General features: G+C 39.5%; 1 protein-coding gene across 4 annotated transcripts in view; it reads right to left on the bottom strand.

The window, feature by feature from the left end:
- AK9 (adenylate kinase 9) overlaps positions 1 to 18394 on the bottom strand; it is a 107596-nt gene that overhangs the window by 9836 nt on the left and 79366 nt on the right. For 3 of the 4 annotated variants that reach the window (XM_081526708.1, XM_081526709.1, XM_081526710.1), the window contains exons 30-35: positions 12230 to 12436; positions 11681 to 11899; positions 7459 to 7672; positions 4423 to 4624; positions 1123 to 1269; positions 796 to 1016 (exon numbers count right to left, since the gene is read on the bottom strand). In XM_081526708.1, the coding sequence (XP_081382834.1) occupies positions 796 to 1016; positions 1123 to 1269; positions 4423 to 4624; positions 7459 to 7672; positions 11681 to 11899; positions 12230 to 12436 (1210 nt within the window). The remainder of the gene's footprint in view (positions 1 to 795; positions 1017 to 1122; positions 1270 to 4422; positions 4625 to 7458; positions 7673 to 11680; positions 11900 to 12229; positions 12437 to 18394) is intronic. The other variant, XM_081526711.1, reaches the window with a different exon arrangement.

The raw sequence follows: 18394 nt of genomic DNA, 5'->3' as shown, positions 1-18394 counted from the left end.
GATAACTTTCCTTTTTTTTTTTTTGATAATTTTCCTTCTGTTTTGTGTATTTTTGGAGAAAAATCAAGAAACTTCTAGGAGTATACAATCATTTTCTTTCATGGATTCCAAATATAGATTAAAAAAAAATTCTATGTTCAAGTAAGATTTTTGAAGAGAATCGACATTTTGTTTAATAATACAATTTTATTATGTAAATAGTTCAAAGTAACTAATTCTAGATTCCTAAACAAAACTTTGCCAAGTGTCCCACCACAGACCCCTCCCCTCACATAACTACCATTCTTGAGACTAGCTTCTTATGTGGCATTCCGGACACTGTAAACTCTTCTAGTGAGAGACCATGTATTGTTTTATGTAATAGGTTCACATGGACATTCAGTATATGACAGCTTGAGTAGAGGCAGTCATTTATTAGAACAAATATACATGCCCACAATAACTTGGAAATAATATGTATTTAAAATACTGATTGCTACTGCTGCTGCTGCTGCTAAGTTGCTTCAGGCGTGACCAACTCTGTGCGACCCCATAGACGGCAGCCCACCAGGCTCCCCCGTCCCTGGGATTTTCCAGGCAAGAACACTGGAGTGGGTTGCCATTTCCTTCTCCAATGAATGAAAGTGAAAAGTGAAAGTGAAGTCACTCAGTCGTTTCCGACTCTGATTAAGGCTCATTAAATACTGATTAAAGGAACAAATGTTCAAATTGAATGAATTATGGCAACATGAGTCAGGCATGCATATACTTCAAACTCACTTTTTTTGTTGTTTTCAGAGTTATAGGTCTTCTTACCTGCTTTTATTCTTTCCAAATATATCTGCATGTATTTATTCACCATTTTAAACTTCTTAGCGACTTCATTCCATATCCACCATTTGCTGTGAAAGCCATCAATCACATACCAGTTCTGATGTTGTTCTTCATAATATTGCCTAATCTCACCAATATTTTTGCGGTACCTTGAGTTCTTGACAGCTATAATCTGTGAGCTGTTGTGCAATGGATAAGGCAAACTAAGAGAGGAACAGAGAAGGAATGGAAAAAGCTGTTAAAAACCTGCTTCTTCTTCTGGATGATTAATGTTCACTCTTTTATCATTGTTTTCATAACATACATTACCTTGACTCTTTTTTTTTTTCCAGGAGCAATCTTCTGAAAATCTCTTTGGAAGGCACATCCAACTCAAAGATAATCATGGGGATGATTGACCTAGCTTCTAAGAGACTCACTTGATACTTAGTTACAGGGTATCCATCAATGACAACACTAGTAAGGAGAAACATGAAAATAAAAATTCCAGATTTCTTTACTCTCAGACCTTCCTTTCTGTCTACCAGAAAAAGTCTGTCTTTAGGATTAGCCCCATACCGTTCCTTGCATAACTTGATTTAACTTGTCACCTTGCCCCCTTTTATATATACATATATATTTTTAGGGGGCTGTACCTTGCAGCTTGTGGGATCTCAGTTCCCCAACCAGGGGCTGAACCTGGGCCCTGGCAGTGAAAGCTTGGAATCCTAACCACTAGGTCACCAGAGAACTCCCTTTATCTCTATATTTTTGACCCCAGTCAGCCCAAGAGCCAGAAGAGGGCTGCATACCTACAGACACAGCTCTGACTCATATAGTTAGCATCATAGAGCTAGATTTTGATGAACTTTGAGAGATATTACACATAATACCTTGAACCTTGTGTTATTTAATTGGTGCTATTACTCTAAGCATGAAACAGTGGGAAGAGGGGCTTCGCTGGTAGCTCAGCTGGTAAAGAATCCACCTGCAATGCAAGAGATTCTGGTTCGATTCCTGGGTTGGGAAGATCCCCTGGAGAAGGGATAGGCTACCCACTCCAGTATTCTTGGGCTTCCCTGGTGGCTCAGACAGTAAAGAATCTGTCTGCAATGCAGGAGACCTGGGCTCGATCCCGGGGTTGGGAAGATCCCCTGGAGGAGGGCATGGCAACCCATTCTTGCCTGGAGAATCCACATGGACAGAGGAGCCGGGTAGGCTATAGTCCATGGGGTCACAACAAGTCAGATACGACTGAGTGACTAAGCACAGCACAGAGCACATTAGCCTAAGCATGAGACAGTGGAAAAGCGTAGGTTTCAGAGGCACACAGACTTGAATTTGAAACCGGGTCTGACCTCTCTGAGCCTCAGTTTTCAGTAAAGTAGTAAATACTAAATATAATAGTAAAATAATGATATTTAACCCTTGTGTGTGTATGCATGTGCTTGGTCATGTCCAGCTCTTTGCGACCCCATTGACTGTAGCCTGCCAGGTTACACTGTCTGAGGGATTTTCCAGGCAAGAATACTGGAGCGAGTTCCCATTTATTTCTCCAGGGGATCGTCCCAACCCCAGGATCAAGATTGAACCTGCGTCTCTTGTGTCTCCTGCATTAGCAGGCAAATTCTTTACCAATTAAGCCAACAGGGGAGCCCTATTTAACCCTTAGATTTATCTTAAAGATTGTAGATCAAGTGTGTAAAGCAGACTAATTCACATTCCTTATAATAGAATGCCTGGCATGGGAAGAATTACCCAACTCTGATCTTAATATTTGCGTGTCCGCAAAGAGTCGGACACGACTGAGCGACTGAACTGAACTGAACTGATCTTAATATTGTAGTTTTATAGCAGATTGTGTAAAATTTTTTGTACAGAAAGGTCAGTGTAAGATAAGATGTCTTGTAAATCAAGATTTTAAGTACATTAAAATGTTTTAAAATAAAAAAAAGCCCTGCATAATTAATAGTATTTTAGCAAGAGATTAAGCAAATATGGGAAACATTGTGTTCTAAACTTGCTTTTGTAGTAAAATTCTATAAGGAGGCTGGGTGTGGAAGGGGAGATGAGGAGCTGGTGAGAGAGCCCTGTGGTCTCTGGAGAGAACCGTTCCATCTGGACCCATCAGGCCTCTAGGCAGAAATGATGGAGAATTTGTTAGTCCAACAGTCTAAGGTAATGAGTGTCATCAGCAAACTGACAGGATGAATAAAGGCTATCTACAAATTTCTGAGTCAGGAAACTGACTCTGAGGTGGCCAAGTTGGGCATGCTGGCTGCCGGTCACCAGGAAGGGCTGGTTCATCTTACCTTGGTGCTCTCCAGCTAAGTCTCTAGGCACTAACTAGTTCTACATTCCATGGCAGAGAGGACTATAAATTAACATAGCCCAAAAGCCAATCAGAGAATGGATGCAGCCGCCATTGTTGGTTTTTTAATGGCTCAACTTCTTTGTCCTGTGAAGGATCACTTGAGAGGCCCTCGGGATTAGGGAAATTCAGGGTGACTGGGCAGTCACTGTCCTGGTATTAAAGTGAAATAAAACTTTTGTGAGTCCACAGTAGCCCTCAGTAAGATCTCTTGTATGCAAAGTTGAATGTCAGGAAGGAGGTAACTCAATTTGCTAGAAAGTCCCAGGACTTTCTCTGCAGGGGGGCTGGGGGGCTTGGTGGGATGGGGGTGTGAGTGGAGGTGGATACTTGACACTCCAGAGTCTGCTCCCCACCATAACAGGAATTGGGAGAACGGTTACAGACTTGATTAAGGACCAGTGGTAGGGAAGGGCAAGGAAGTTCCTGATATAAAACAACTTTGTGTGACTCGGCAAGATTTCAAGTCAATGACCTGGGCTCAAGAGCAGGGCCTTAGGTTTTATGGGCTTTTACTACCGGGTGGTTTCCCTGAGGGCTTCCCTGGTGGCTCAGAATCTGCCTGCAATGCAGGAGACCCGGGTTAAATCCCTGGGTCAGGAAGATCCCCTGGAGAAGGGAATGGCAACCCACTCCAGTATTCTTGCCTGGAAAAGTCCATGGACAGAGGAGCCTGGTGGGCTGCAGTCCATGGGGTTACATGACTGAGCACGCGTGCATGAGGGTGGAGGGAGATGGGTTGGTAGCAATAAGCTGGTAGAACTAAAAAAAATTAATAAATAAATAAAGACTAGTTCAAGCACAGGGCTCTCCTGTCCAAATGCAGCATTAAGGGAGGGGCGCTGCTACCTGTGCAGAGACTGGACTGGTGAGAGACTGTCTCCATTGGACCAGTACCATCTGGGGGCAGGAGAAGGCCACACCTGCATCACTCCATGGGGCGGTGAGAAGTTCTACTGGGCTGCAGAAGTCACATGGGTCTCTTATAGACTGCGTAAACCTGGAGACTTTGGGACAACTCAGGGGTTGCTGCAGGGAGTGAAGTTGGCTTGTGAGTGTTTAAGCCGAATTTTAGCCTGACCAAAAATTAAATTATTAATATGTAACTATATCGGTGCCCAGACCTTGAGAAGCAGATCACACACCCTTTACAAGAGCTTTAAACTCTGTTTAAGGTATTTTAATTAATTCCAATGAGTAATTTCTTAAAAGATTTAACTCCCTCTCACTCTCTCCCCACCCCTATGGCCCCCACTTACCCTGCGGTATTACATACACTTCCCATCAGTGATAATTCTAAGGCCTGAATAGCCAGTTCATCAGGTACTGTCATTCCTTTATGAAGATGCCAGTTTAGCATAAGTGCCAGCTCTGTGTCTGGTTGGTTGTTTAATACATAACGCAAAGCATCTCCTATCGACAAATGCTTTAAGCCATATTCACTTGAAATATTTTTGGCAACTGAAAAACATTAAAATTTTAAACTTATTCTGTTTCACAAACCCACCTGTTAACCTTAGTTTCAGATTCTGGTTAATTGATAACAACAGCATGTTAATCTTCACATTCTTCAAAGGAATTTCAAAAATTAAAATAGCTACATTTTACTGAATTAATGGGCTTCTCTGGTGGTGGCTCAGACAGTAAAGAATCTGCCTGCAATGTTGGAGACCCAAGTTCGATCCCTGGGTCGGGAAGATCCCCTGGAGAAGGGAATGGCTACCCACCCCAGTATTCTTGACTAGAGAATTCCATGAACAGAGGAGCCTTGTGGGCTACAGTTCATGGAGTTGCAGAGTCAGACATAGCTGAGCAACTAACACTTTCACTTCACTTCATTGAATTAATACTATTCAAAGGTCAGTCATTATTAGCACCTCAGGTATGTGGCTGACAGATCTGGTTAATGAGCCAACTCTGTTAGGTTTTTGCATAACCAAACCATTTAAGTGTTTTTTCCTTCTGTACAAGGTAGCAAAAATGGTGAGAGCTTTATAAGGCATCTTATGTGTACTACTAATATTTGGTCTTTTTATGTCCAAAATAGCAGTTCAATGTTATTGTGTCATTGGGTTAACCTATTTCCCTATCTATACATTTATGACTTCAGGCTGCAATCAGGGTAACTAACCCTATACAGTTAAGTGCCCTTAAGCCTCTAGGACATAATTTTTTTAATTTACTTTCTAAAAATTATAGTGGTGTATCTGACACTTTATTAATAATTTACAGTTTATAAGGCAGTATTTCTTCTGTGACTTTATGTGATATTTTCAACTATTCCATCAAGTGTGGAGAGTGGGTATTGAAATTCCAGTTTTACAGTTGAAAGAACTGCATCGCACTGAAATGGAATGGTTTGTCCAAGGGCACACAGATGTTGCCACTGGCTGAAAGAGGACTCGGCCACAGCCTCTGCTTCTGCTACGTGAGGCCATAGGTTAGGCTTCTGTGTGTGTGTGTTGTGCTCAGTCGCTTCAGTCATGTCTGACTCTTTGCAATCCTATGGACTGTAGCCCTCCAGGCTCCTCTGTCCGTGGGGATTCTCCAGGCAAGAATACTGGAGTGGGTTGCCATGCCCTCCTCCAGGGGATCTTCCCAACCCCGGGATCGAACCCGTCTCTTATGTTTCCTGCACTGGTAGGCAGATTCTTTACCACTAGCGCCGCCTGGGAAGCCCAGTGGCTTCCAGTTGCTGTTAAATGCAGGTGTGCTCTGAAGGAGTCTACAAAGCCTGCCTCATCATGGTCTGGAGACAGTGTGTGTAGAGGACATTGAGACTCGCCTGGTCCCATGGGGATTACAGGTTAACTGGCCACAGTTAGGGCCACTGGGAGGGATGCCCCTGTGAGGGCTGCAGAAGCCTTCATCTCAACGTTGCCACAAACGCTAGGGTCAGACCCATTATTTTTCAGCGATAAAAACAAACTTTAACAATTTGGGATTCTGTTAAAAAATTAGCCTCTATTTTGACAATGACCAAGCTGAAGAATTGATGCTTTTGAACTGTAGTGTTGGAGAAGACTCTTGAGAGTCCCATGGACTGCAAGGAGATCCAATCAATCCATCCTAAAAGAGATCAATCCTGGGTGTTCATTGGAAGGTCTGATGTTGAAGCTGAAACTCCAATACTTTGGCCACCTCATGCGAAGGGTTGACTCATTGGAAAAGACCCTAATGCTGGGTAGGATTAGGGGCGGGAGAAGAAGGGGATGACAGAGGATGAGATGGTTGGATGGCGTCACTGACTCGATGGACATGGGTTTGGGTAAACTCCAGGAGTTGGTGATGGACAGGGAGGCCTGGCGTGCTGCAATTCATGGGGTCGCAAAGAGTCGGACACGACTGAGCGACTGAACTGAACTGAACTGAAGAAATCTGATTGTACTGTATACATGCTACTTTTTGCTGTGTTGGAGGATCTTATTTTGAATGTCAATGTACATTAAAATACACTTTTCATCTGAAGAGCTAAAACACGAAACTCTCTTTTATTATTTCTGGTGACAAATCAATATTTGACCTCATCCCTCTCTTTCATTTGCTATGCCATCAGTCATTAAGTCCTGTTGTTTTCCTTTTAAATATTTCTGGTATCTATCCTTTCCCATTTTATTCTCATTGTGACCAACCACTATTCATGTGATTATCATGTCATTTTGAAATACCACACTCACCTATTGTTAGACTACTTGCTTTGAAAAATATATAGAAAATTTAAACATTATAGTTTACTAAATGCCTTTATCAGCAGTGATTAAGATAATGAATTTTTACTCTTTAAATTATTAATACAGTATATTATAAATTTTAAATATAATATTTATGCAAATAAAATCTTAATATACTTTTATTTGACTATATTTATAAATAATATTAGCTTGTAATTTCTTTTCTTATATTATCTTTGTTTAGTTTTTATATCAGGGTCATGCTGATTTAAAAATGAATTTGTATTTATACCTTTTTAATTGTATGGACTATATTCTTAATTTTAAAAAACTGAAAACAAATTGGATAGCTTACTTTCTTTTCCCTTGCTCTGGAAAAGCTTATAAAATCACAGGAAGTATCTCTTGAATTTTTAGTTTTTGAAAGGTTGACATAATTTCCCTCTAAAATCATTTGATCCTGGCCTGTTTTGGAGTGAGGCTATATTTTTGAATGCCTTCTCTTCAGTGATTATTGGTCAATTTAGTTGTTGAGTCAGTTTTGATAGTTTCCTAAAAAAAGTAGTCCTTGTTTTCAGGAGATTCTTGTATGCTTAAGGATAGCAAAGGCAGACACACACTTACCTGTAGTTTTTCCAGATTTTGGAGGCCCCAGAATTGCAATCCTAATAGGCATAGTAGGCTTAGGTTTGGGTTGGCAGATATATTTGATTGGATTCTTCATAAATTTTTCTTTAGTTTCCTTACTAGATAAAAAATAAATATACTGACGATGGATTACAGGATGAAGCGGATTCTCTGAATTTTCAACTGGTTTGATGGTCTCTCCTTCATTTAGCTGCAATATATACACAATTGAATTAACAAATTAGCCTTATTTTAAACAGCATTTTCTCCACATATATTTCTAAAAACAAATTTGTAAAATCTTTCTTATAGAACAAGAAAACTAATTATAATTGAATATTGATATTAAAAAACTATGTAAAAAGAACAAGTTATTTTTATACTCACACGCAATAAATGTTTTTCTTTAATGGGTTTCAGTTTCTGACAATTATAGTTCTATTCCTTTATAATGTGTTTAGTGTATACTGAATGTTTCTGCCAAGGAGTGTAAAGGTGTTTGGATATATTCATGGGCCAGTTTATCTTCACAAACAGGTCCATTCCTAGGCGGTGTAATGTATGGAAATGTACCCTCCTAAAATCATGATCTGAAGCCCTAACCCTCATAGTGACTATATTTGGAGACAGGACCTTTAAGGAGATGACAAAGGTTAAATGAGGTTATAAGAATGGGGCTCTAATCTAAGAGAACTGGTGTCCTTAGAAGAGAGACACCAGGAGTTCATGAGCACAAAGGAAAAGCATTGAGGACACAGTGAAAAATGGCCATCTACAAACCGGGAAGAGAGACCTCACCAGAAAAACCATCCCTGCTGGCACCATGATCTTGGACTCCAGCCTCCAGAACAGTAGGAAAATACATTTCTGTCATTTAAGTCACAAAGTCTGTGGTATTCCAATGTGGTAGCATATGCAGACTAATACAGCATTCCAATATGCTATCCAAATATGTCATTCCAGTAAGACAGCATGGATAGATTAAGTATCTGGTATTCCAATATGGCAGCATGGTATTCCAATATGGCAGGTGGAGTCCTGGGATATCTTTGGGAGTATACTGGTCAGATGAATCTCACTGACTTCTCTTTTACATTTTTATACAGACAAAATCCCACTCATATAAATATGAATAGCGGCCACAAAAGGGAAAAATACACCAAAACAGCAGCCTAACGTGTTGGTATGGAATGGAGAGGAAGGATTGGTCCCACATCTTTGCACTGGTAATGATGATAAATGGTTAATTAATGGATATCTTTTTTACATCATCAGATGGCCCAGCATCAGTCAGCCCTGGACTTGAAAGAGTAGGTGGGCAATGGTATGGTAATATTGCTTCTCCCTTAGAGTTAGAGTATTCCATGGACAGAGGAGCCTGGTGGGCTATAGTCCATGGGGTTGCAAAGAATCAGACACAACTGAACAACTAACACACACACCTAGAGTTACACCAGGTCAGTTGTCATAGGTAAATGGAGTTATCAGTATAATCATTCTTGGGCTGGAGTGATGTTTATAGCTGAGTGTAAATGCTAGGGATAAGAAGAAGCTCAGGGATGGGGTGGGAATGTCTGCTCTATTTCTTATATTTGGTAGTAAAATAAAAGCTGAAAGTTTAATGATTCCATTTCAAATTCCCAAATTAACTATGAATTCTTGCAATGGTTTCTGCTATTTCCCAAAATATCTACCATGTATCTTTCTCCTCTATAGGTCAGAATACCCAAGGTGTCATCAAATCTGAAACATCAAATTGTCAGGCACCTGGAAAGATTCCCAACAGCCCTGAAAAATGATTATTTATATGCTTAAAGCCTTCCTATGACCATGTACTCATTTATTCACAAGCATTTTTGTGCAGTCCTAATTATGTTCAGACATGGGCCCTTGAATAGGGTTTGGACTTTGCCTGCTTCTTCCCCTCTCTTGCCCATCTCAAAGAGACGGTTAGGGTGTGACTATTTTTCAAAAGCTTTCTAAGTGATCCTAATACATGCTTAACTTTATCTGATTATTTATGGAGGGACTTGTCATAATGTTTCCATATTTTAGCATGATATTTTAAAAGATTTCTCTTGACACCCTTATGGTTAAGGTAAAGAAGATATTAATATCACAATTAAGTAAAATTGAAAATGACTGTATCAGTATCAACCAAGAAGAAGGTTTCAAGTAATATGCATACGGCTCTATTTTGGATCCCTTCCTCCAAAATGTTTTTTATCAGTGACCAATAAGTAATACATATTAATAACAACATTGTTATTATAATGTTGTATGTATTTATACTGTTATATTATAATTTATACTATTGTTTATTTTGTTATTATATATGTTATATATATAAAACATATATAATATATAATATTTATATTACATATATATTATATATATTGTTATTATAATATTGTATTTATACTGTGATAATGTATTTATACTATTATAATGTTGTATGTATTTATACATTATAATATGTGATTTTATATACATATTTTACATACATATTATGAAGTTAAAATGAAAGTCGCTCAATCATGTTCAACTCTTTGCAACCCCATGAACTATACAGTCCACGGAATTCTCTAGGCCAGAATACTAGAGTGGTTAACCTTTCCTTTCTCCAGGGGATCTTTCCAACCCAGGGATCAAACCCAGGTCTCCTGCATTGCAGGCGGATTCTTTACCAGCTGAGCCACAGAGGAAGCCCAAGAGTACTAGAGTGGATAGCCTATCCCTTCTCCAGAGGATCTTCCCAACTCAGGAGTAGAACTGGGGCCTCCTGCATTGCAGGTGGATTCTTTACCAACTGAGCTACTTATACGTATTTTATATATGTATTATTTATACACATAAATAAGTATACTATATAATTTTATATACATATTATATACATATCTCCTGCAATACAGGAGACCTGGGTTTGATTCCTGGGTCGGGAAGATCCCCTGGAGAAGGAAATGGCAATCCACTCCAGTATTCTTGCCTGGAGAATAATCCCATGGACAAAGAAACCTAGCAGGCTATAGCCCATGGGTTCTCAAGAGTCAAACACAACTTAGCAACTCAACCACCAATATGTAATGAACATATAATAATAACAGCATTGCAGGTGGATTCTTTACCAGCTGAGCCACAAGGGAAGCCTATTAATAATAACAGCTTATATTAATTGAACACTCACAAGAAACCACGCACGGTTGCAAGCACTTTCCAATAATTAACTGATTTAATAACTGTAATAATATTGTGAGGTAGGAACTATTCTTATTCCCATTGTGCAAATGGGAATGGCTCAGAGAGATTCAGTAATTTGTCCAAGGTCACTCAGCTAGGAAGTAGTGGTTTTAAACTCAGGCAGTCTGACTCCAGAAGCCACGTTTTCTCCACTGTACTACTGTGCTACTCCACTGATGGAAATAAGAAGGTACACTGGTCGAGAGGGCCAGTGTACCTTTACAAGGCATTTCTTTACTGTCTTTATAGCACTTACTACAACCTGAGTAGAACCTATTTGTTTACTTATTTATTGCCTGTTCATCCTCTCCAATCTAGCTACCATATAAAGCCCATGACAAAAGGAATCCTGCCTGTTTTGTTCACTGCTCTGTTCCCAGGGACTGGAACAGCAGCTAGAAGGTTCTTATTCAAAATTTGTTGAAAATCATCCCACATTTGAAGTCACTGAATTCCAATTACATCAAATCTGTTTGTCCACACTACATAAAAATATCCTACTTGGCAGTAAGTTTGTGATGAACATTAAAGGCACATTTTGTTTGGTATCTCACACTTTCCAGAGGACTTCATATTCTTGCATTTGATCACATTGGCCTGATGGCATTCTCTCACTTTAAAGGTGAGGAAACAGAATGAAAGAATTTAAATGGCTTGCCTAAAATTAGATAACAAATTAGTGCTGAAGCTCAGCTCACTAGATATCTAGTTTGAAAATATTTCTACTATGAACTTCTTCTGCTGCAGAGTTAGAACCAAGTTGGAACTGAATTATCTCTACAGAAATAGATGAAAGAAATTTAAACCCTTCAAGTACTTCTACTTCAGAAAGGCAAAACAACAACACGTATTTTTATAGCTATTTAAGAATACTGTATAGTGCTTATAATTTTTTAAAATTATCCGCTGTCATCTTCTTAGACATACTTCAAAAAGAGATAAAAGAAGAAACGTGTCTTTCAGATGCATTTGTTGATATTACCTTTACAGGGTCCCAGTAGCCGAATGAGCTTATATACTTGTAGGTAAAGCTGAGCATTTTCTGGGCAAGGCGTGATGATATTGGATAACATTTCTCAAAAATGCTTGCACGATTCTCTACCAGTGGTTTCAGTTTTGTATTCAATGTGTATTGGACAATGTGGATTTTCCGAGATCCATTAATGAGAATTACTGGTATCAAAAGCTTCTCAAATTCTTCCTGATCAGAAAAATCATAAAACCAAATATTGTTAGTGGGAAGGAGGCTGGTAGTATTCCGTCACAGTGCATAGACTACTTCAGTCTAGAAAACAAATACTTTTAAACTTCCAGGTGACTCTGTGGTGGTAGCTAAAACTTTTGACCCTATGTGGTTTCCTTGTTGCCCTTGGTTTATTAACTAGTTTTTATAATTATAAGTGGTACTGAGGGATTTAACCCCTTAAACTATACATTTCTTTTGAGATGTTAAAAAGAAACCAAGGAATAAACCAAATTGCTTTTGTTTCCTTCTCACATGTTAATGTTTGAATTATGAAAAAGTAATAACCTGTATTATTTGTAAATTACTCATATCTGCTTCAAATTTTTCACCAAGTTCACCCCTCAGGCGTTCAAGAGCATCAGTTTCCTGCTCTTCCTCTTCCTCACTCATCACTTCCTCATCTTTTGGAAATTCATCTTCGAGAATGTTCTCAATATCATCTTCATTGTTATCAGGTTCTTCCTCACTCATGTCTTCGTCTTCTCTAACAGTCTAAGGAAGAAAATATTCCCTTTTTCTATAAAACTGAAATATGGAACAAATGTCACGGCTAACTAATCATCTGGGATATTCTGGAATAAGTGGATATTGGTTAGTGTGATATGTAACATTCATCAACTGATACAGTACTATTTCAAATATCTGGTACCCAGAAATGCAATGCCTTCAAGACTAACACCACAGTGATCCCTAGATAAATATATAGACAAGATATTAGCTTCTAACACTTAATGCTATGGTCGTCAGAACATTACATCCTTTTCGTGGTCTTCAGCAACAAAGTTTCATGCGACTCAAAGAGTATAAAACACTCCAAGCTATGTTAGCTTGGACAAGATCAGTTTCCTCATCTATAAAACAGGAATAACAAAAGGACCTCTCTCACATGATTGTTGGCAGAGTTAAATAAGTTGATACATGCAAAGCCCTTAGAAAACTATCTGATAAGCATGCAAATGATAGCTATTATTCCTATTATTATGTTATTATAGCTATTATATTATTGTCATTTTATATAAAGCACTGTTCTAATAGAATAGTACATGCCCCTGAGGAGGCTGCAGCTTATCTGAGGATACAAGAATAACAGATAAATGATTATTAAAGACTGTGACAGGATATTGATACTAAGTGATATTGTATAGGCTTTAAGTGCTGTGGTTCAATTTGCATAAAACTGAATCCTATCATATAGATTCTTCTTCAATGTCTCCTGGCATGTTGCCCTGAAGTAGTCCTTGTCCCATCCAACTGGAAACCTGCCTTCCAATCAGAAACCTGGGAGTTACCTCAACTCCTCACTCCCCATTATTGCACATCTCATTTCCAAGGACAGAGTACTTAAGACTCCCTCCTCCTTTCTAGTCCTGCTCTATTATTTGCCCTCTCATTATCTCTTGCCTGCAATCTTCTGATTAATTTGATGTTTTCTAATCTTTCCAACTAAAGAGCCTCTTGATGAAAGTGAAAGAGGAGAGTGAAAAAGTTGGCTTAAAGCTCAACATTCAGAAAACTAAGATCATGGCATTCAGTCCCATCACTTCATGGCAAATAGATGGGGAAACAATGGAAACAGTGAGACACTTTATTTTCTTGGGCTCCAAAATCACCACAGATGGTGACTGCAGAAATGAAATTAAAAGATGCTTGCTCCTTGGAAGAAAAGCTATGACCAACCTAGACAGCATATTAAAAAGGAGAGACATTACTTGGCCAAAAAAGGTCCGTCTAGTCAAAGCTATGGTTTTTTCTAGTAGTCATGTGTGGATATGAGAGTTGGACCATAAAGAAAGCTGAGTGCTGAAGAATTGATGCTTTTGAACTGTGGTGCTGGAGAAGACTCTTGAGAGTCCCTTAGACTGCAAGGAGATCAAGCCAGTCCATCCTAAAAGAAATCAGTCCTGAATATTCATTGGAAGGACTGATGCTGAAGCTGAAACTCCAATACTTTGGCCACCTGGCGGAAAGAACTGACTCTTTGGAAAAGACCCTGATGCTGGGAAAGATTGAAGGCAGGAGGAGAAGGGGAGAACAGAAGATGAGGTGGTTGGATGGCATCACTGACTCAATAGACATGAGTTTGAGCAAGCTCTGGGAGTTGATGGTAGACAGGGAAGCCTGGCGTGCTGCAGTCCATGTGGTCACAAAGAGTCGAACATGACTGAGTGGTTGAAATTAACTGAACTGAACTGAATCTTTCTAACTGATGAGACCCTGCTTCCTTGAAAAGAGTCTGCATCTGGGATTTGGACTTGTAAGGGCTGAGAGGAAGATGAAAGGATAAGGGCCCTTCCTTGTTCTGTGCCCAGACTCTTCTTTCCCCAGAAGGAATTTGGTGTTGAGACTATGCTTCTCAGTTCTTGTTCTTTTTTGTTTGAATTTTAAAGTCATTTGCTTCTCTGACTACTTTTTCCTTTTTCTTGTATTTTGACAATTTTTTATGCTGAAATTTGATTTGCTAAGGAACATTGGAAGTATGGTGGCGTGAGTCCACACTGCGAGCTGGGACATCTTAGCTTCTGATGACCTGTACTCACCTTGCCAGCTCTACTTAATAGCTCTTCCAACTTGTTTGTGATAGAAAGCTCTGTCTTTTGTCACCTACAAAAGGTGACTTGGCACTTACCATCTACTTCTAAAAGGATTAAATTATGAGGCGCTACATCTGCTGATCTTCAATACCAGAAATGAGGTACTCTATACTTTGGAGTACTCTATGGAGGTACTCTATGCTTATGAGTATACAGTGGAAGTGAAAAATAGATTTAAGGGACTAGACCTGATAGACAGAATGCCTGATGAACTATGGACAGAGGTTCGTGACATTGTACAGGAGACAGGGATCAAGAAAATCCCCATGGAAAAGAAATGCAAAAAAGCAAAATGGCTGTCTGAGGAGGCCTTACAGATAGCTGGGAAGAGAAGAGAAGCGAAAAGCAAAGGAGAAAAGGAAAGATATTCTCATCTGAATGCAGAGTTCCAAAGAATAGCAAGGAGAGATAAGAAAGCCTTCCTCAGCGATCAGTGCAAACAAATAGAGGAAAACAACAGATTGGGAAAGACTAGAGACCTCTTCAAGAAAATTAGAGATACCAAGGGAACATTTCATGCAAAGATAGGCTCGATAAAGGACAGAAATGGTATGGACCTAACAGAAGCAGAAGATATTAAGAAGAGGTGGCAAGAATACACAGAAGAACTGTACAAAAAAGATCTTCACAACACAGATAATCACGATGGTGTGATCACTCACCTAGAGCCAGACATCTTGGAATGTGAAGTCAAGTGGGCCTTAGAAAGCATCACTATGAACAAAGCTAGTGGAGGTGATGGAATTCCAGTTGAGCTATTTCAAATCCTCAAAGGTGATGCTGTGAAAGTGCTGCACTCGATATGCCAGCAAATCTGGAAAACTCAGCAGTGGCCACAGGACTGGAAGAGGTCAGTCTTTGTTCCAATCCCAAAGAAAGGCAATGCCAAAGAATGCTCAAACTACTGCACAATTGCACTCATCTCACACGCTAGTAAAGTAATGCTCAAAATTCTCCAAGCCAGGCTTCAGCAATACGTGAACCGTGAACTTCCAGATGTTCAAGCTGGTTTTAGAAAAGGCAGAGGAACCAGAGATCAAATTGCCAATATCCGCTGGATCATCGAAAAAGCAAGAGAGTTCCAGAAAAACATCTATTTCTGCTTTATTGACTATGCCAAAGCCTTTGACTGTGTGGATCACAATCAACTGTGGAAAATTCTGAAAGAGATGGGAATACCAGACCATCTGACCTGTCTCTTGAGAAACCTGTATGCAGGTCAGGAAGCAACAGTCAGAACTGGACATGGAACAACAGACTGGTTCCAAATAGGAAAAGGAGTACGTCAAGGCTGTATATTGTCACCCTGCTTATTTAACTTATATGCAGAGTACATCATGAGAAACGCTGGGCTGGAAGAAACACAAGCTGGAATCAAGATTGCCAGGAGAAATATCAATAACCTCAGATATGCGGATGACACCACCCTTATGGCAGAAAGTGAAGAAGAACTAAAGAGCCTCTTGATGAAGGTGAAGGAGGAGAGTGAAAAAGTTGGCTTAAAGCTCAACGTTCAGAAAACTAAGATCATGGCATCTGGTCCCATCACTCCATGGGAAATAGATGGGGAAACAGTGGAAACAGTGTCAGACTTTACTTTTTTGGGCTCCAGAATCACTGCTGATGGTGACTGCAGCCATGAAATTAAAAGACGCTTACTACTTGGAAGGAAGGTTATGGCCAACCTAGATAGCATGTTTAAAAGCAGAGACATTACTTTGCCAACAAAAGTCCGTCTAGTCAAGACTATGGTTTTTCCAGTGGTCATGTATGGATGTGAGAGTTGGACGGTGAAGAAAGCTGAGCGCCGCAGAATTGATGCTTTTGAACTGTGGTATTGGAGAAGACTCTTGAGAGTTTCTTGGACTGCAAGGAGATCCAATCAATCCATCCTAAAAGAGATCAATCCTGGGTGTTCATTGGAAGGTCTGATGTTGAAGCTGAAGCTCCAATACTTTGGCCACCTCATGCGAAGGGTTGACTCATTGGAAAAGACCCTAATGCTGGGTAGGATTGGGGGCGGGAGGAGAAGGGGACGACAGAGGATGAGATGGTTGGATGGCATCACCGACTCGATGAACATGGGTTTGGGTAGACTCCGGGAGTTGGTGATGGACAGAGAGGCCTGGCGTGCTGCAATTCATGGGGTCGCAGAGAGTCGGACACGACTGAGCGACTGAACTGAACTGATGCTTTGGAAAAAACTATCAGAACAGGTCTTCAGATAGTTAGATATATTCAGGAGATGATTTTATGAGCCCAATTATTACATCTCCTCATAATTAGAAAAACACTAAAATCCTTCATGGTGATGTCTGCTCCTCTTGACTAGTAGTAACCATGAGACTAGCAAAACCTTCTGTTAAAAATATGTGCTTGATTGCATGTACTCCCCCTTCACCAAAATCACATATATACTGACCTTGCCCCCCACGTCTTTGGGGCTGTTTCTCAGAGTATCTGAGGTTCTGTCTCCCAGGCTATTTTCCTCATTTTGCCCTAAATAAAACTTAACTCACAACTCTCACATTGTGCAATTCTTTTTGAGTCAGCACTTTCAGTTGGAGCAAGCAGGAGAGAGAGCCACAACCAGGGGACTGGAGAGTGAGGGGAAACTCCTGAGTTGAGAGAGCCAGCAGAGGATATACAAATCAGTTCACAAAGATTATCCAAGTCTCTGGCTAATCTCTGAAAACCCCACACATATTGGCTGTTTAGAACAGTATAAACTGAACTGCTGCCCATTTGTAGGCATGACAGAGTTGACAGGCTTAGTCTCACCAAGTTAATTGTCTGCGAAAACAATAACACCATCCCTCTTTGAAGACATACAATAGAATCCAGAGTCCCCACAATATAACATTCACAATTCTAGGATATAATCCAAAATTACTGAAACTATAAAGGCTCATGAGATGTGACCCATTCTCATAAGGAAGATAATCATTAAATACTCAGTTCAGGTGTTAGAGTTACCAATTAAGAACTTTACCACAGCTATTATCACTGGGATCAATGAGGAAAAGGAAAAAGAAGTGAAAATACAGGAAATTTCATGATGGAAATAAAAAAATATAAAAACAGACCAAATTGAAAGTTTAGACATACAAACGACAATATTTGAAGTTTTTAAAAACATTGGGTAGGCTTAATTGTAGAATGGAGAAGACAGAGGGAAGAATCAGTGAATTCGAAGATAGATCCATAGCAAGTATCCAACAGAAAGAAGAGAGAGAAAAAGAGACTGACAATGTAAACAGTGAAGGATCTAACCTCTGTGTAATTGGCTTTCAGAAGAAGATAGAGAGCAAATGGGGCAGAAAAAATATTGGAAGAAATAATGTCTAAAGTCTTTCCAAATTTAGTGAGGGTCATAAATTTACAGATTAAAGAAGCTTAGTGAACACTCCAAACTATATATATGAAGAAAATGACATATAGGCATATCATAATCAAACCACCGAAAAGCAAAAATACAGAGAAACTGTTAAAAGCAGTCAGAGAAAAACACACAGGAATGCAACTCAGATGATCACTTTCTTCTCATCCCTCTGGTTTCTATTAGACTAGAGGGAAGAATGAAGAAACTCAGAAATGGTTAAGTATTTGGGTACATGTAAGAAAGGATTTATTTTCCTCTTAATTTATTTCAAATATTTGTTTGTTTCAAACAAAAACTATAACATTTTCTTAAGGAGTTTATAATGTATTTGGTTGTAAAACGTATGACAGCTGGAGCATAAAGGATGTTGGTGCAGTGTGGGGTGGGTATAAATGGACTTGTAGAGTCACAAGGTTTCTATAATATCACATTGAACAATGTTGATTCTAGGCAGAGTGTGAAAAGCTAAGGGTGTAT

This window comes from Giraffa tippelskirchi, chromosome 9 (genome assembly GCF_054371585.1).
Source record: "Giraffa tippelskirchi isolate mGirTip1 chromosome 9, T2T-mGirTip1v1.2.pri, whole genome shotgun sequence".
Classification (NCBI taxonomy): Eukaryota; Metazoa; Chordata; class Mammalia; order Artiodactyla; family Giraffidae; genus Giraffa; species Giraffa tippelskirchi.
Note: the sequence above shows the minus strand (reverse complement) of the source record. Positions and strands in the feature narration are given on the sequence as shown.